Here is a 19,578-nt window from a genome sequence, read left to right as displayed (position 1 = left end):
TGACTCGTTGGTGTTCTATGGGCTCCATCCACAGTTAATAACCCTTAGATTAGTCAAACTAAATCTGCAACCCAATTTTGGTCATTCGTTCCCTCATACTCGTAGAATTCTCTCCCTCTACAATATAAACTGAAATTCAATCGAACCTTACACAGGCTAACCTGTTTTAGTACCTCCTGGTTGTCACATTAACTGTTATCCCTGTAATATCACCACATTTACCCACTATTGTACCCTCTTTTGTTAGTTAATAAATTCACCTTGAGCACAGCGATGTATGTGTGTGTGTTATTCAGAATCTAGAGTCCCTATACATAGAACTTACGCTCAGATCTGAGACTGACTGATTGACCTTACGATTTCAGAATACCTGAACCAATAACGACTAATGAATTACCAGAACTCTGTATAATTCTCAGGCTATACTCAAGGACCTAAAGCCTTGGGCGGACAAGCAAATCTTTAGGTGGTGCTCCTAATTTCGAGGTATAAATTAATATTCCCGGAAACATTAATTTGTATTACTGTACTGTATTAAAATTTTATGTCGCCGAAGTCTGCTACATGATGCACTGGTTACTGTGTCTGATGAAACAAAGTCTGAGACAAACTCCTGCAGTAAAATGTGCTGTTGCAACAAGCCCACTTATAGTTTATGAATGTGTTATACTCGCAATCACAAAAACATTTGTAATACCCTCAACTAATCTACTTCTCATGTTGCATTGTGCAATGCTGTTACTTATTTAAGTCTGTTGTCGAAAAGCCCTAAAAAAGGCTAAAGGGTTTTACTTGGTTGTTGTTTAAGGAGTTTCAAATACAGGGTTTACTTATTTGAATTCTATTACTTTTCCAGTATTTTTAACCAAAAATGCTTATGCCATGTTCTCTTGCTATAGAACAACCTCCTTTTAAGGAAAACTACATGTGTAAATATTTTTGTACTTCATTCAAGCGATTTGAGGAAACATACATCTGGTGAAGTATAGCTGTTCAACTTGAGATACACTGTGAAAGAGAGACAAAGAAAAAAAGAGAAATTATGATCACATGCAGATATTTGTGAAAAAAAAACACTCAGCCTCTTTCTTAGATTTCTTACTTATTCTCTTTGGATCCAGGTGCTTTTCTACCATCTCCCCAAGAGTCAGAGGGGTAACTGCAGAAGACAGCGTGGATACTGCCGGTAGCTGCTCTCTTACTGCTGCAGCTGTGGGCTCAGATGTTAGAGATGCAGCCTTTGCTGAAGCTGCATCCGTTTGTGTTTTTCCTGCAGCCACAGGATCTTCAAAATATCAAATTTAATTAAGATTAAGTATTTTGAACACTTCAGTGTTTCCCACACATAGGCTTTACTTGGATTCCAACACAACGCTGTCAATGAGACCCATCTTCAAAACAGTTATTAGCAAGCATGTAAGGAGGCTAGCTAATAAGGAGAGCTATGTTAACTTTGGAAAACAGCTGTCGAAGTTAGCACGCTGTATAACTGGGAGTCAACAGGTGCGTTCGAGATAACTGGCTGACTTTCGCCGACTTGATAGATACGGGAATAAAAACAGCGCCGTCAAGTCAGACACAATCGACCTCCGGTTGACTGTGTGAGCTTACAACAATGATCAGGCCTTGCTCCCACGAGGTCTAGTGATGATTTGCAGCGCAGGTGTTGTGCCTGCCGTGAATTGCATACACCTCGAGGTGGATGCAAATTTCTGCAGGTAGCCTACATAATCTGTTTTGCCGAATTATGCATTCACTTATAAAAAGTCCTTTTCAGACACTTTGCTGTTCACATTGTTTGAATGCAGTTAACGCCACATATTTTTGGTGAATCTCAAGAAGTTGTACTTTTACTAAGTGTAATAATATATTGACAATTCTTAACGTTCATTAAGTATATGCTGATCATTTATCACTATTGATGAACCCACAAAGAATAGTATAGCATTTAAAAGCACAACTTTAATGCATTTTCATGCAATTTTCAGCAGGCATGCAAAATTCGGCATAACCCCCTAATTTTACACCTGCTGTATTTCAAAGAACATTTGAAAGACATTTCTTAGATATCTTCTTAACTAAAGATATTTGGCAAGGTGAACTATGCAAGTACGATCTACATTTAATAGAAATTTTTTACTTAACAATAATGTTCTGTGGGATTGAATGTGTTGTTGATGTAATGATAGGCCTACAAGTTATACAAAATTATATAAGCGTGGTTTGTCCAAAGAAAAACACATCTTTGAACATATCCTCCATTTGTCAGATAAAATGAACGTTTGAGTGTTCCATCACAGCATGAGAAAATTTTACTTTATGAGCTAAATAAACCTATTTAAAAAATACTGGGTCAGCTAGAAAGTTGGCATTTTGGAGTTTTTAACTTTTTAACCAATCCCATGAAAAGACCAAAGGCAACAATTAATGATTGAATACGATTAAATATTGTGTGTATATCAATGCCTGATATCTCTTCTTCCTCTGGGCCACACAGCTCCATTGTTGTCCAAAACTACTAAAAACACATGAATAAGTCGGACTGTTGCACTGTTGCTGAGAGACACACTGTAGTTTATTTTGAGTCAGTCCCACATACACAGTCCTCCTTCCACAAATACTCACAAAATGTCTATTAATCACAGTCACTGTGATTTAGCTTTAATTAAAAATAATAAATAAATAAATATAGTCACAAACCACATGTTTATTAGTAACCACTGTATTTGGGGCTTGGGACCAAATGACAGGCTGGTAAAGTCAGAAAGCACAGAGGGACAGACAAACATATTGTTGGTTTTGGTCTTTTCATTGGAGCTGTTACATGATAAGATAATAAAAAAAATATATATAGAATATTGCCTTATCCTTTAACATTTTCTACAAACGCCACATACTTCACTATCTATCCATTAAAATGTAACAAACATACCTTTTTGCACTGTGTTTGTCTCTAACCCTCTACCTGGCATCTTTGCCTCCACAGCAGCTTCAGCTGGGTGTCTTGCAGCCTGCTGTTGCATTTGTGAAGCCTCTGTCTTGGTAAGTTTGCTTGTAGTTGCCTCTTTGGCTCCGGAGGGTAAAGGCTCTTTAAGTGGAGGCCTGTTAGGTTCAGAGGAAACAACCTTTTTAGTGGTGGTTGTGGATGTAGTGGTTTGAGGTGTGGAGACACTGGAAGTGGAGTTACATGGGTCAAGCAGGAGAAAATGGAGCAATGTAAAGTCAAAGTCATGTTTTTATATGTCCTTCACTTTAAGATAATACTGTCCTTAAAGTTGAATTTCTGGGATGACTTTTATTCTATGTTTTAGTATAAGTTGTTCTTAAATTAATTATATGAAAGACATTTAACATACAGGGGATGGACACATTATCTTGTAGACAGGCTTAGCCTAAATCAAAATGTACTTATCGGTATTAAAAATTAACAGTTGACTCCTAAACTAAAGGCTGAACAATCCATTTTAGGTGTCCAAAATGTTACATTTAACTTTCATGAACTGAAAACACTGTGAAATGGTCAAAGAAAACCAGAAATAATTGCAAACCAGAAAATCGTTCATCTTCACGGCTAGTTAAATGCAACGCCGTTAAATAAGCTTTTTCTACAGGATGTTAAAAGAGATGTCTGTGTGAAAGATATCTTACTTCTGAGCAGGCTGCCTTTGCTCCTTAGAATCAGTCTCCTGTAAACAAACAAATTATGATGTGGTAATTTAGACTAATCTGATATTTGACAGCGTGACCACACGACAACAGACACATGTTAACATGTACATTAACCAGGGACAGAGAAAGACAGACAAAGAGTAATACCTTTTCTCTGACAACAGTGATTACTGTTCCTTTAACATTGAGGCTCTTTGCGCTCTTCAATTTGTTAGCGTCTTCTGCTTTCTCAAAACACACGATTGCCTACATGTACACGCACACACACACACACACACACACACACACACACACACACACAAACACCTTTGCATTACTACGACTCTCAGGACAATCTATTCAATACATTTGGACACAAAACATTAATAGCTTGCTTCCTTTATACAGCTACAGAGGAAATATGGACTGGATAATGGCAACTTCTTCCGCTACCTACAAATCAGGGATTACATATGGAAACATTTAAAGGTTTTGAGTCTGAAACGCAATCATCTATAGATTATTGTCTGAGACGATCACCAAATGAAAATTAGTTGATTTCCCGCATATACAATTCTCTGCTTTAATTATGGTCCCCCTCCTCTGAATCTTATAAGTCCAAGTGGAAAAAGGAGCTTGTGGAACAAATTCCAGATGACCTATGGGAGCAGAGGTTGAAGAACATACATACCTGCTCAAATAATGCAAGACATTGTCTCATGCAATTTAAAATTATACACATTATTATTACATAAATTATGCACAATTATTCCCAAGAGAAACTGCATAGCATTTACCCTTGAGTTGTCACCTGTGTGCGAATGTCACATTTCATTGGCAACCCTCCTTCATAGTTTTCTTCTCTGCCCCAAGACCCAATCTTTTTGGATAGATATATGTAGCATTATGTTGGAGGTTATGAATACCCACTGAGCCAGAGCCTTTGCTTATTACTCTTGGCAAATCTGAGACATTCAAAAGATTAAACACAGAACACCAACGTTTTCTTTCCCTCTGCCTCATATCGGCAAAGAAATTAATTCTCAAGGTATGGAAAGATGCAACTGTCCCTACTTCTAAGATGTGGCTAGAGGACCTGACTAACACCCTTCATTTGGAAAGGATAAGATGTGCTCCAGCACATAAGCTCCTACAATTCAATAAGACCTGGAAACCTTTCATATCATACCTCGCAACCATTAATCCAATGTAGCACTCCAAATTTTAGCATGCATCACATATAAATTAATGAAGGTCGCTGCAGGGGGGAAGATGGTAGAAGGGACTGAGATGAATAAGGGAGGGCTAATGGGGATATGAGGGGAATGATGAAGAAATAACATTGAGAGATAAAGGGAAAGATGGACGGTGGACTTTGTGGATGGGCGGATCTTTGGTCAACTCAGTATTTTACCATACCAATTTTTTGTCCTATTTATTTTTATTTATTTTATACAACAATAATTACTTAATACTATCTTATTTTGCTGATTCTTGTTGTTTGTTCTTACTGTTTGCCAAGTCTTTGGGATGACCCCAATGCTACAGGCTGAGAAATAAGCACGGATTGTATTGTTGTGATGTTTGTGAAATACAACTGCTCAGTAAAAAAAAGATGTTAAAGATAGATGATAAATTGCTCAATTAGTTAAACAGCAACAATATTGAAACCATTTTTTTCAAAAACAGCAAACAAGCTTCTCAAATGTGAATATATGCTGTTTTTCTAGGATAATTAATTGATTACCTCTGTATTTTGGACCATTAAACTAAATTTGATTTGAAGATGTCACACATAAAAGTCTCAAATTTTATATTTTATATGTTAAATTTTATATTTTTTATGTTAAATTCCAAAAATAATCAAATCAGCAGACTAATCGATTACAAAAATGGGCTTGAAGGTTTAGGGGTTTGATTCCCTTGTTTATTTATCAGTAATACTATGGATAAAAGCATCTCGCCGAACAACAAAACAAAAGCAAAACATGGTCAAGGAAAACTACTATTCGCTTTCTCTATACATACCTCCAGTTTGGACCGAAAAAGTAAAACCGACTTTGTTTTTCCAAAGTGCTCCACAGCAACAATCACATCACTGTGTGAGAGAGAACTACAAATCTCTTTGAGTCTCACCATGGTTGGAGGTGAAGATTTACCAAACTAAACAAAGAGAGACGGAAACACAAACTTAAACCAAATGTAGTGTTGGTTATCATTAACGGACAAAAGACAGAAATGCATCCGTGTTTAAACTGTCCAATCAAATCCTAATGTCATCGGTACTATCAGACATGATGGTATATTTCATATTTATATTGTTTAATCATTGATCAAAGAGTTAAATTTTTCAGGCACACACACACAAACCTTTGTTGTGGTAGAACTTGGTACGCTCTTCTGCAGGCTGGGCGTTGCTTTATGGGGATCTACAGATGACTCCTCCTTTGCTGTATAGGAGGAGGATGAGGAAGAGGAAAATTTCATCTTGTCAAGCTCATCCCGTAAATCAGGAGCCAGAGCTTTAACCACGGCCTCCATGTGAGACTGTTCTGACAGAGACTGGACAGCTAGAGGGATGAAGACCAACACACAAAGTGTCACACAAAAGCATTCTGGTGTTTGCAAAGTTTCATACAGAGTTGATACTGCAAGAAATGTTGAGTTAAATATCAAATAATAGAGATAACAGTTTTCCTGATTGTTACATCATATATCATGTATATATGTTTTCTTTGGGAAAACCTAAATAACTGGAAAGTGCAGTAAAGATGCAACCATTTCCTCCCGTTTGAGTAACATTTGCTAAACAGCCACGTCTGAGCCACGTCTTTAGTAGAAATCAATGCGAACCATATGTTTATTAGTAACCACTGTACTTGGTGCTTTGACCAACAGACAGACTGGGTAAGTCAGAAAGCATGGAGGGACAGACTAACACATAGTTGTTTTGGTCTATTCATGGGAGCTGTTGACAATAACAAAAATATAGAATATTGCTAACCAAAAACATTTTCTACAAACACAACATTTTAACATACTTCACCATACATTCATGGCAAAAGGTCTACAAAGTACCTTTTTGAACTGTTTTTGTCTCCACCCCTCCACCTGGCAGCACTGCTTCCTCAGCAGCTTCAGTTGGCTGTCCTGTAGCCTGCTTTTGCACAGCAACAATACTGATATCATTTGAACAAAAATGGCACACGTTCAGTGGTTCCAGCTTCTCAAATGTGAATATTTGCTGGTTTTCTACAATAATTAATTGAATGTCTCTAAGTTTTGGATAATTAGCTGAACAAAATTTGACATGATGACGTCGCCTTACTCTCTGACAAATTGTGATGGCCATTTTCACTTATTTCTAACGTTTTACAGAGCAAATATTTACAATAATTATAAAATTAGCAGATTAATTGATAACTGTCAGTTGCAGCTTTATATATTTAAAGGGTCTAGGAGAATATTTTTTAATTCAATTTAATATAAACTGTTTAATAGTGAACTGTAGAGACTTTGGTGAGTTTGGGTGAATTATGTTTGTTTTAACCAATAACACACAGTGGTCAACACAAACACATCTCTAGGCCTGGATACAGACTTCCAGGATTGAAGGTTTAGGGGTTTGATTCGCTTGGTTATCTAACAGAAATACTTTGGATAAAAGTATCATACCAAATAACAAAACAAAATCAAAACATGGTCAAGGGAAAGCTATATTTATTTAACATTAGCAAATATAGGCCTGGATAGCAGGTCTTCACTCTCTCTATACATACCTCCCGTTGTGACTCAAACAGTACAATTGACTTAGTTTTTCCAAAGTGCTCCAAAGAAACAATCACATCATTGCGTGGGACACAACTACTAATCCCTTCGATTCTCACTGTGGTTGGAAGTGAAGATTTACCAGACTGAACAAAGAGAGCGAAAAAAACAACAACTTATGAGACAAATGTAGTGTTGGTCATCATTAACAGATGAAAGACAAAATGCATCTGTGTTTAAACTGTCCAGTGAAACCTTAATGGTCACCTCTAGTTTCAGACACGTTTTTCTGCTTCGTATGCAGAAATAAAGTTTAATTTCCAGTTTAGTCTTTAAACTCTTTTCCATATATTATTTTCCAGGGAACACACACACACAAACCTTTGTCGTTGTGGTAGAACTTGGTACGCTCTTCTGCAGGCTGGGTGTTGCTTTAGAGGGATCTACAGATGACTCCTCCTTTGCTGTAGAGGAGGAAGAGGAGAATCTCATCTTGTCTAGCTCATCCCGTAAATCAGGAGCAGACTGTTTTGACAGAGACTGGAAAGCTAGAGGGATGAAGACCAACACACAAAGTGTCAGACAAATTGCTGCATCCTGGTGTTTGCAAAGTCTCATACAGAGTTGGTATTGTAAAAAATGTTGAGTTAATTATAATGTTATAGTGATATCAGCTTTCTTGATTGTTAAATCATAAGCTGATGAAAACCTAAGTAACTGAGATGTGCAGTAAAAAAAAATACCATTTCCTTCTGTTTGAGTAATATTTTTTACTACTACAAATATTTTAGGAAGTGATTTAGCTTTAATTAAAACATTTTATATATTTATATAGGATATTGCCAGCATAATCCTTAAACAATCCTAAAAAAATTCTACAAACAAAAAAGGGTCTCCAACATACTTTTTTGCACTGTCTTTATCTCCAACCCTCCACCTGGCAGCTTTGCCTCCACAGCAGCTTCAGCTGGGCGTCCTGCAGCCTGCGGTTGCATTTGCGAAGACTCTGTCTTGGTCATCTTTCCTTGAGCAGTGGACTTGGAACTAATATGCTTTACCACAGTCTTTTTCACAGCTCCCTTCACAGGACACTTTCCCGTTTTTGCCGTTTTAGCCATCTGCTTGGTTATGATGTTTTTGGCTTTAGAAACACAGACTACTGATTTAATGAAAGCCGTGCCTTTAACTGACGCTTTAGCTGCAATCTTCTGAGAGGCAAGTTTGCCTCTTGCAGCTTTTTTGAGAACAACCTTTCTAGAGGTGGTTGTGGATGTAGCGGTTTGAGGTGTGGCATCACCGGATGTGGCAGGTTTTCTGTTAACAAAATAAGAGTTCCAAGGGTTAAGCAGCGGAATATGGAGCAATGTGAAGTCAAGTTCATGGTTTGAACGTTTTTATATGTTCTCACTATAAGAAGTACTATCCTACAGGTTGAATTCCTGGGATGAGTTTTATTCCATGTTTTAGCATGTGGTGTATGTAGAAATGGCGCATACTTAGTTAATAAAAACATAACTGTTCATTACGTAAGGTATTTATACACCACTGAAAACATAGTTATGTAAATTAAATTGCATTTCTGTCAAATGATCCTCCAAAATATTACATACTGGGCTTTTAAGCACCAACTAAATATTTATAGCACTATATTGACAAAAACAAGAAAAACCCCTCCAGCTTCTATCACTGTTAAAAAAGATATCTGTGTGAAAGACATCTTACTTCTGAGGAGGCTGCTTTTGCTCCTTAGAATCAGTTTCCTGTAAAACAAATTGAGATTTCTTATTTCAGATTAATCTGATAACAGACATGTGGTGTTAATATGTACATTTACCAGGGACAAGAGAGAAAGACAGAAAAAGAAAGAAAAAATACCCGTTCTCTGACAACAGTGCTTCTTATTCCTTTCACATCCAGGCTATTTACTCTCTTTAATTTGTTTGCATCTGGAGTTTATTTTCTTTAGACTGACCGAGAGGAACTGTTGCATTTATGCACACGTTAAAGAGGTCATATTATGCTTTTTGGCAATTATTTTTCCTTTATTGAGTTATATATATTGTTTTGTGCATGTAATAGGTTTGCAAAGTGAAAAAAGCCAACCCAAAGGGAGTTCCCATCTCCCACAGAAAACACTGCTCTGAACTGCCTGAAAACAGCTTGATTGTTGTCCAGCTTTTACTTTGTAAAACGCGCCATAATGCTCGTATAGTGGCTAGTGTTGCACGCCCACAAAAACACTGGTGGAAAATGTAATGGAAATTAACCGTTCTGGAAATGTGAAGTAAAGTTGGTCCTGAACACAGAGTTGTCTTTGTCATATTTATTCTAAGGCCTCAGAGGTACAAATCATACAGAGTACAGAGCAGTCCGTAGGAGAGTACAAAGGGGTGGAAAGTGTGGGTGTGTGTGTTTTATAGAGCTGTGGAGTGAAGTTGTTTTTAGCATCTGCTGCTGTGCAAATGATTGAGTGACAGTTACAAAAACAAAAAGTTAGAAAACAGGAACTTTATCTGACACCTATTAGGCCAGATAGGGGCAATGGGTCATTAGCATGTATGAAAATAAACCAGCAGAAAAGTGCACCCAAAAGAGCAGTAGTGGAGCTGACAGTGCTGACAGTGCAAAGTGCTAAAGTACATAATGATCTTGATCCATGAATGACATCAAACAGTATAAGAAACATACAATAATGCTATAAGATATAAATTGCCATAACAAAAAAACACACTGAACTGCAACACATGCAGTGACAAGACGTCTGCCCACTGCCTCCCTTCACCCCCATCGTCCGTACCAAACGTCAATGGACATTAAGTTGTTACTGTGCTAAAGTGACAGTGCACAGTTAAAACGTTACAAATGAAAGATAAATGTGTTACTAATAAATAACTTAAAGCTCTGAAACCTTTTGCTCCTGTCTAGGTTGCGAAGCTGGTTCGTGTTGTTCTGCTTGTATGTCTGGATCAAACATGTACAGCTGAACCGAAGCCATGGTTACCAGCTGTTGCGGCTTTGTGACAAAATGCATCTGTGTTAAACTATCCAATCTAACCTTAATGTCATCTGTCTTTTCAGACATGATTTTCTGCTTCCTATGCAGAAGTATTTTCAATTTAGTCTTTGATCAAAGTGTTAAATTCTCCTGGTATACATGTAGACCAACCTTTGTCTTTGTAGCAGAACTTGGTACGCTCTTCTGCAGGCTGGGCGTTGCTTTAGAGGGATCTGTAGATGACTCCCCCTTTGCTGTAGAGAAGGAGGAAGAGGAGGACTTCATCTTGCCTAGCTCGGCCAGTAAAGCAGGAGCCAGAGCTTTAACTACGGCCTCCAGGTCAGACTGGTTTGACAGAGACTGGACAGCTAGAGGATGAAGACCAACAAAGTGTAATTTTTTTGCAGCATACAGAGTCTCTATTGTAGAAATGTAGAGTTAATTATCATTTTATCCTAATCGATAATACCTTTTTTGATTGTTACATCATAACCCGTTACCATCTGTACAAGCCAATTAGAGATCTCAGCATGAATAGGAAACAATCTTTGGCTCCTCAGATGATACCCGGAAGCACAGACAGATTTGACCACACACGATGCACATCCCTTTACAGCCACACATGGTAAAGATGACTGATTATTAATTTTACTAAGGTTAATTAAGGTAAATGTTTTTAAAAAATTTGATTTTGCATCTCTTTACATTAAGTATTTCCTTTTATTTGTGCTTCTTTATCTACATGTACAGTATGTTCAAATTATTTAACTTAAAACTTGAATTTATTAAACTTTATGTTGCCAAACAATTTTGGCAAATATTGATTTATCCTTTAGTCAAACATCAGAAAATTAATTGCAAATTAATGAGACAAATGAGAAAATTCAAAAATTCTCTGCTTACATTTTCTCAAATGTGAACATTTCCTGATTTCTTTAAACATGGTCTTTACTGAACTCTCAGAGGCCTTAAAATGTTTGCAATTTCTCAAACCTGATGTTTCCAGTAGTTTCTTAGCCAGTCTCTCTGCACTGCTCGACTTCTTTCGTTTAGGGGATGATTCTTCTGTGGACGATCGCCTCTCACGGCTCCTCCTTTGTGGCCATCGTCTATTGTCACTTCTCCTTGGCAGGAACCATCTGTTGTTGCTCCTCCTTGGTGGCGACCATCTCTTCTCACTCTTCCTTGGCGTAAATTGTCTCTCTTTGCTTTTCCTGGAAGAAGATTGTCTCTCATCATTTCTCCTTGGTGAACATTTCTTGTCACTCCTCCTTGGCGGCAATTGTTTCTCATCACTCGTACTTGATGCCGACTGTCTCTCCTCACTCCTCCTTGGTGGTGATCGTCTCTCGTCTCTCCTCCTTGGTGGAGAATGTCTCTCACAGCTCTTACTTGGAGAGGATCGTTGCTCGTCATTCTTCCTTGGTGTGGACCATTTCTTGTCTCTCCTCCTTGGCAACAATTGTCTCTCAGGGCTCCCTAAACATGACCGATAGCAGGAAGAGGTTTGCCGGTCATAGCATGGAGAGTGAGAACGAGACCGGGACCTGATGAAAGTACAGATTAAATCATTTATATCTCAATTAATCTAATGAGAATTTAAACTAGAATTACCGCCCTGTGCTTGTATGCCTTCACCAACCAGCCAAGTTGCAGTTTACATCCATACACAGGCTATTCAGTGTCCAACCAACTGTGAAATATGGTCATCAGTTCTTCAGTAACTGAGGTCACAGTGATCTTGACAACCAAACTTTGAACCAAGCGGACATTTGTCCCCAATTTCAGAAATTCCATTAAGGTTTTCCTGAGATGTCAAGTTCACAAAAATGGGATGTACGGATGGAAAGATAGACAGACGACTCAAAAACATAATGCATAAAATGGCAATCAAACAAAGAGGCTAAAATAAATGTTGATGCTTATAATTCTTTTAATGGTCCGAAGGAACATATTTGGTAATTTCACAATCTGGTGGTGAAAGGAATCTGTTCATCCATTATCCATTATTTCATCCATGTTATTGTGCATATCAGTATTTGTCTGACAGACCTGCGATTGGATCTGGAGCTGTGCGACGATCGTGATCGGCTGCTGCATTTCTCCCTTCTAACCTCTGAGCCATGGGGGCGACGGGGGCTGGACGAACAGGAACGTGAGCTGCTTCCATGCCTTGTTTTATGTAGACGATGTTGGGAAGTCTTTGCAGAAGTTGATGCTGAGAGCTTGACATCCTTACCTGCAGTCCTGAAGAGAACAATGGACCAGAAAAGCATTGGTGAATGATGGGAAAGCAAAATGTGTAAAAATGAATGGTTCATGAGTGGTGTATATGCTATGTGTCTGAAAACTACAGCCAGGCAGACACTGTTCGGATTCGGACACATTTTAGTCTGCTACAGTACCAAATTGAACACCTCAGACCAATTGTGAGTTAACACAACATGCAAGACCAATGAAATTGCACAGTGCCTGCCCAGTTAAAGAAATTCACCTTGGCCCGAGTGCTATCCCACCATTCCAATCTGGGTATCTGTGTGGAAAAAAAACCAATTCAAACACACATAAACCCCTTTGAAACAGCAACGAGGCCTCATTTTGAAAAGACCATGGATTCTGCATTGATGTGGTTGGTCATAAAGCAGTTGTACTTGGGTAATGCTTTTTTCTGGTAAGTCATATATATTAATGAATTCTGATTCTAATGATGAACTATAAAACAACCACACGAGGTACCTCACAGAACACAATCTTAATGAGTGCATGAACCCTTAGCAAGGAGCAATTCGGGCTCTTTTTTTGTCTAGTGTTTTGGTGCATCCCTGATGGATATTCATCACAAGCATTCAGAAAAAGTGCTCAAATTAACAATAACTTTATTTTAAATATAAACACTGACTGTTTTCGCAGGAGTTTGCAGTTCTCAAGGTGAAGGCTGGTGCTCTGGTGGGAGAGCCAATCCTAGTCAGAACAGACACACAGCATTCAGATATGATTATTATCACAACTCAACTGCCATTTTGTGTCTAACAGCACAAATTTTATTCAACATTACAGCAGTCTAAGTGTCCAATTCAACTTCTCTGCTCTTGTACAAGTCACAGCTTGGGTCAACAAAGGCAAAATGTTTTTAAATCTTCATCTAAAAACAACTGAGGAGCTGAGACATTAACTGAAGTAAATGTGTTTGACTTTATAGTAAACTTAATTTCAGTGGCAACAAGTCTTTTTCATGAACTATAACAAATAGTGGAGTTCTTCTCTGTTTCTTAATAGTGCTGGGTTTTAAGTTTTATGTGCGTTGTACAGTTTCCAGAGGTTTGATGAAGGTAATCTCAGCAGAGGATGCTGTTAAGTATGGATCAGGACAAAAACACATACTCTGTGGAGTAGAGGCAGGAAGATGTGGAAATTGAGGAGAGGAGGAGACTGGTCTTTTTTTAAATTCGAAAAAATGTTAAATCAGGTGTTTGTCTCTGATGATTGCGTGGTTCATGAGTATGATTGTTGCTGGTGGCTTTGGGTTCCTAGAATTGTAGTAACTGGAATTCCTTTTTGGGAAACAAAAATACCTAAAATTACACAAAAGGGGATCTTGGCTCCATAATAATATTACAAAAAAAGTGATATACTACTGTTACATATAAAATGAATTTAAGTGCAACAAAATGCTTTGATAAAAGCTCCAATAATGTGAAAAAAGATACACTGACTTGTTTAAAAAAAAATCAAAACTGAATATACACTGTGGGACAAAAGCCAAAAAAACAGAGACAAAAGGAAAACAGCCATCAATCATTCTCTGATGCACTAGCCACTGGTAGTAAACATGCCTTCATTCAATATATGTTAATTAACAATTACACTCTCAGACCTTAGATCAGAAATCTCAGCAACATCCTCAAGGTCAAGGTTTCTAAACTATCAATGAAAAATAAAGGTGCTAACAGCTCTTGATGACAGGCATGTTTGTTGTGGTGGCAGCCCGGCTGACAATGATTGTCCTGTTTATTTCTCCTTATTTATTTTTTTTCTTTCCTACCATTCTGTTTTCCCCTGTATGTGCTCTCCCTCTCTCTCTCTGCTCCTGAGCCCAGCTGACGATCCACACCTGCACCTCATCAGCAGCCTCCTCTGCCTGCCGAACCTGCCAGCAATCAACTCCATCTCTACCAGTATTTCAACCCCGGTTCTCCACGCCATCTCCGCTTGATCGTCGCTGCTCCTGACCTGGTGCCGCTGTTACTCTAGCTTTTTAGAATCCTGCAAAATCGGTTTCCCAGTTCTCTGTTTCCCTGTGATTAACCCTGTCTATCTGCCTTTTCCCCAGGTTCACTCACCTCCATACACTGTTGTGTCAGCTGGGCTCGCCTACCTACCCTCTCCCCTCGGGCGTCTTCCACGGTGTTCGCTCGGCTCCCTCCTCACTCCTCGCCAGTCTGCCTGCCACCACACTCCTCCCGTTCCTCCGGCAGTTCTCCCGGGCCTCCTCTACTCCTTGGTCCTCCGTTCCCATGTTCCCTGGCGTCCACCTCCCCTTTACCTCCACTCCCTCAGCCCATTGTCCCTTTAATAAAACCTGTTTAATCCTGAGTGTTGCGTTTGGGTCTGTTCTGTCCTGACTCAACACATGCTGGTAGAAAACCCCCCAGCAAACACTCAGCAGCAGACTGACAATTGGATCATTTTTGCAATAATCTGAATGTTATTCTGTATATGGCATTATTATAATACTGCAGCCATTTTGCGCCGGAACTCTCACCATCAGCTTGAGCTGGAGAGGGAGGGAAACATTGAGCCAATTACTCTGGGGGATGATTGGCTATCCAGATGGAGAAAGCTAGGTTGGGAATTTTGCCATGACCCCTCTGTCATGGGATCTTTAATGACCTCACTGAGTCAGGACCTCTGTTTAACATTGCATCTCCTACAGCGCAGTGTCCCCATCACTGCACTGCTGGGATCTTACTAGGATCAGAGAAGGACTGACCCCTACTAGTCCACCAATACCTCTTCCAGTAGCTTAGTTTTCCCAGGAGGTCTCCATCCAGGTACTAGCCAAGCCCAAATCTGCTTAGATTCGGTCATTCAGCAGAAGCAGGGTACACTTTGGTATGGCTGCATGCTGATTTGCTTGACGTGAATTATCCATTGAGGAGGGGCCCCTCCATTCTGGGTCCCAGAAACATGCTCATACTAATAAGCGAGCACTGCAATGTTACAGTAACATTTTTATCAGCCTGACGTGGAACTTTTCCATGCACTTCATTGTAACTTCCATTTACGTAACATTAATCTCCTCCGACCGTCTCGCTCATCTACTAGTACAGCCATTCCCGTTCACACACTGGTTACATCCCGCATTGATTATTGTAATTTTCTTGTGGTTCAGAACTCTGCTGCCCGTATCATCACCACAACCCCTTCTATTAATCATATCACTCCTGTCCTTCAGCAGCTTCATTGGCTCCCAGTTGAACACCACATAGATTTCAAGACTCAGCTCCTCGCCTTCAAGGTCATTCACAACCTCGCTCATCTGTATCTCACTGACCTTCTTCATATCAACACTCCCACCCGTACTCTTAGGTCGTCTTTTATTCACCTCACTACACCTCCTGCTCGTTTGAACACCATGGGGTTTAGAGCCTTACAGCTGCTCTGCCCCTCATCTCTGGAACTCTCTTCCACCAGATATCCGTAACATTGACTCACTTTTCATCTTTGAATCCCGCCTGAAAACACATCTTTTGAAATTGGCATATCCAGCATGATCACTGTTCATATGGTGACAGCAATCTTTTGTTTCCAATTGTTAATGTTCCCTGATTTTATGCACTGTAATTGCTGTTAATTTTATTGATTTATTCCTATACTGTTGTTTTATTTTGTCTTGTGAGGTGACCTTGAGTGTTCTGAAAGGTGCTTATATTATTATTATAATAACAGTTAAACTGTTTTAAGTAACATAACTATAACTTACTGATTGGGTCTTCCACTGTGTTGTTGTCCTGCACCGTTATGTTGCATTACTGTATATTATGTGCGTTCATGAAATTATGTCAACTCAGACTGGTGAAGAAGCTGTGTACCTGAGTACCAGTAAAATAACAATACCTCTGATTGAACGTTATGAAGCAAACAACAACTGATCCATAATAATCTAGCTGGCTGCCCCTTCATTGCATCACTACTGGTATAAACAGATCGCTCCATATTTGTGTTGTACCGTTACATAATTCCTTGCAGGCTAAAATCAACACTTTGACATAATACCAGTGGTACACAGGATAATAATATGGATTACGTCCGTGCAGTAATGTGGAAAGAGATATAATTATAGTATTTTGCAACGGATAACGTTAGCAATAGGTCGACGTAATCTAACTTGAACCAACAAATATACAAAATCACAATATATTTCACGTGCTTTGCAGCAATGTTAGTTTCCCTGTCCAACAGGATGAAAGACAAATCTGGGTCGGTTTTAATGTCCAAAAAAAAAACGGAGGTCTCTCTATGACTCAAATGCATTTCCGATATTGACCATGTTTTTGCCCGACATCGATCTGATTATCGTTTGGCCTGATGGGCTCCAGCTCCTGGAGGAGTTTGTGTGTTGTGCTGGGAGACTGACATCATCGTCTGTGTTAACAGACTCCCTTTCATTAGCTGTGGTGTTGTTTTGTATATAGTACCAAATCTGTAAGCAAGAGGCTTGGGAGCGTGCAAGAACGTCACAGCCTAACTAATGGATTTTGTTCACCAACCCGATTTCTTCACATCGGAAGAAAGCTGGCAACTTGTTCATTTTTATTTGAAGTTACAACCTATTCACAAATGAGCAATAAAAATGTAAATTAATTTCAGTAAAAATTAGATACAGCCCCTTTATGGATAAGCATTCACAGGGCCCTATGCAACTGCGGATTCTGCAATAATGCAGGTGGGTGCTGGCTGTTGAACACCAATGACACACTGATACACTGTGATCTTTTCTTAATTACAGATAAACAACTGTGACTGGCGTCCTTATTTAACTAATAATTTTGAGTACATCAAAATCAATCAACAGTGTTAAACAATCTCTCCCAAAGTTTGCAATCCAAGCTTGTTTTTGCAAAATTGTGCATAGCTTATATGTGGTGGCAGACTTCTTACTAACATTTCATAGTAATTACTGATCCATTTAAATTTAAAGACTATTTTACATAAGTCCTTTCAAATAGGCTGAAATGTATTTCCCTTAAACCTTATGAACTTCTCCACAAAATAAAATGAAGTGAATATCTGTTTTTTAAATTATTTTATAATCAAAAAGAACAACAATTTTAGATCTTGAAATAAACAACCCACATTTCCCTAAAGGCAGAGAGAACAAAGTGCATCTTTCACTTACCTTCATATGATGAAAGTCTTTGTTACACAGAGAACAGGTATGTGGAAAGATTTTCGGCCAGACCGCCACATAGTCATGTATCATGGCCAGCGATGGCAGAGCCTTGGAGACTGCCACCTTTAGTGGAGGCTGTCTGTTGGAAGTCAGCAGCGTCATGTGATCCGGGATTGGCTGAGGCAGAGCTGGAGGACCACGTGTAGGGATAAACACCGGACATTGCATGGCCTGTGAGCCATCAGTGATGCTGGGGATGAGATGTTCAGGGGGAACTAATTTCGCAGCAGGAAAAACTGGAGGCCTGATCTCCTGCCCCGTCTGCAATGATGGCTGCTTCTGCGTCTGCTGGGTCTGTTGCTTTTTCATCTCCTCAGCAACTGTTGAATCTTGACCTTGAGTTTTACTCTGATCCTTAATTCCACTGGTGCGATCACTGCCAGTTTTCAACACTGACTGGCGGTCTGCCACTGGTTCGTTTGAAGGACCGGGTTTGGAGTCTTCAGTCTTGAGAACTCTGATGTCTGTGTCTTTCTTTAGCAGCGAGGAAAAGCTGAGGATTGTTTGGGTCTGGTTTGGTTGGGTCTGCAATTGTTTGTCTGGATCATTTCTTGGGGGAGCCACAGAGCTCAGTACTGAACTGTACGAAGAACTGAGACTGGTAACAGAACTTGCCTGCTCACATGAAGAGCCCAAAGCAGTACTTTTCACCTCTGTTGTTATATTTTGCAGTGGTTCTTGACTGTGTCTAAAGATACTTCCACTCCCACCACTGTTAGCTCTACTGTCACCGGTCCTTCCAATCTCATCCCCAACCCCTCCATATTTGCCAGTAGGTCCATATTCAGTCACTTTACTCGGCTGGAGAGCAGTCGTTGACATTTGCTCCTGGCTCATCCCTGCCCCTCTAGAACTACTCAAACTGTGACTGTCCATTTCACTCACACTTCTGGTGGGTTGGGGTTCGGGAAAGGGTACTGACTGAACTGCTGATGTAGCACTCTTGGCCTTCTGAATGCGGATTTGCCGCAATATGAACGGCAGGTTATCAGGAGTGAGCTGGTCTTCAGGGTAAAACATGAGATGGTCCAAGTCCTCTTTTTCAAGTCCATAGCGTAGAAGGATGTTAGCAGCTGATTCAGAAGTGTGCTTGGGTCGACTAGACTCTGTAAGTTTGTCTGGCTCTGCACAGTCATAATCACCCAACACTGGAATGGACTGCATATTGTGTCCCTGGGTTGAACTTTGGTTCCCAGAGGCATATGGGTTATCCAGGGGATGGGACATAGTGTTAGATTAAGGACATTGATGGCTGGGGCAGTCAGGGAGGGGTGTAGGCAGCAGGTGTGTTGGAGTTGGCTGTCCAGGTTGGGGCTTGGCTGCTAATACTGACAGCGTTGTTTGTGCGCTCTGTGCTAGCTGGGTTTTAAGCTTTTAGTTGAGCCAGCCACAAGGAGACACTCTGCTGGCCAATCAGGAGTGAGCTCCCTGGGAGTCCTCTAAGTAGAGGGCTCGTTAGGGGCCCTGGAGCAGGAGAAGGAGCACAATGCTCCGATGACAATGCAAAGCTGAAAAGTAAAAAAAACAAAAACAAAGGAAGGAAGGTTATAAAATGGGACTGGAAAATCAATCATCTGGAAGGTCTTGTATTGAGTTGTCCACTCTGGTGCTTAATGTTGGATACACATTCATTCCGTCCATTTCACTTTCTGGTCTTCATTGGCAAGAAAGAAGAGAGGAGGAAAAATCTACTAAGCACAGTTACGGTTAACAG

The 19,578-nt window shown here is 39.6% G+C and overlaps 1 protein-coding gene across 5 annotated transcripts in view; it reads right to left on the bottom strand.

Annotated features, from left to right (window-relative positions):
* LOC123980427 overlaps positions 1-19,578 on the bottom strand; it is a 76,791-nt gene that overhangs the window by 52,336 nt on the left and 4,877 nt on the right. For 2 of the 5 annotated variants that reach the window (XM_046064807.1, XM_046064808.1), the window contains exons 2-19: positions 17,811-19,372; positions 13,311-13,372; positions 12,906-12,944; positions 12,464-12,658; positions 11,405-11,958; positions 10,583-10,779; positions 9,139-9,176; positions 8,321-8,730; positions 7,798-7,964; positions 7,428-7,562; positions 6,727-6,808; positions 6,019-6,218; positions 5,677-5,811; positions 3,817-3,915; positions 3,649-3,686; positions 2,933-3,102; positions 1,103-1,285; positions 974-1,008 (exon numbers count right to left, since the gene is read on the bottom strand). In XM_046064807.1, coding sequence (XP_045920763.1) covers positions 974-1,008; positions 1,103-1,285; positions 2,933-3,102; positions 3,649-3,686; positions 3,817-3,915; positions 5,677-5,811; positions 6,019-6,218; positions 6,727-6,808; positions 7,428-7,562; positions 7,798-7,964; positions 8,321-8,730; positions 9,139-9,176; positions 10,583-10,779; positions 11,405-11,958; positions 12,464-12,658; positions 12,906-12,944; positions 13,311-13,372; positions 17,811-19,091 — 4,020 coding nt within the window. In that variant the 5' untranslated portion in view covers positions 19,092-19,372. The remainder of the gene's footprint in view (positions 1-973; positions 1,009-1,102; positions 1,286-2,932; positions 3,103-3,648; positions 3,687-3,816; positions 3,916-5,676; positions 5,812-6,018; positions 6,219-6,726; positions 6,809-7,427; positions 7,563-7,797; positions 7,965-8,320; positions 8,731-9,138; positions 9,177-10,582; positions 10,780-11,404; positions 11,959-12,463; positions 12,659-12,905; positions 12,945-13,310; positions 13,373-17,810; positions 19,373-19,578) is intronic. The other 3 variants (XM_046064810.1, XM_046064809.1, XM_046064811.1) reach the window with 3 other exon arrangements.

The sequence above is a fragment of the Micropterus dolomieu genome, linkage group LG12, assembly GCF_021292245.1.
Source record: "Micropterus dolomieu isolate WLL.071019.BEF.003 ecotype Adirondacks linkage group LG12, ASM2129224v1, whole genome shotgun sequence".
In the NCBI taxonomy this organism is placed as follows: Eukaryota; Metazoa; Chordata; class Actinopteri; order Centrarchiformes; family Centrarchidae; genus Micropterus; species Micropterus dolomieu.
The sequence above is the reverse complement of the archived record's forward strand: the minus strand, read 5'-3'. Positions and strand labels throughout refer to the sequence as shown.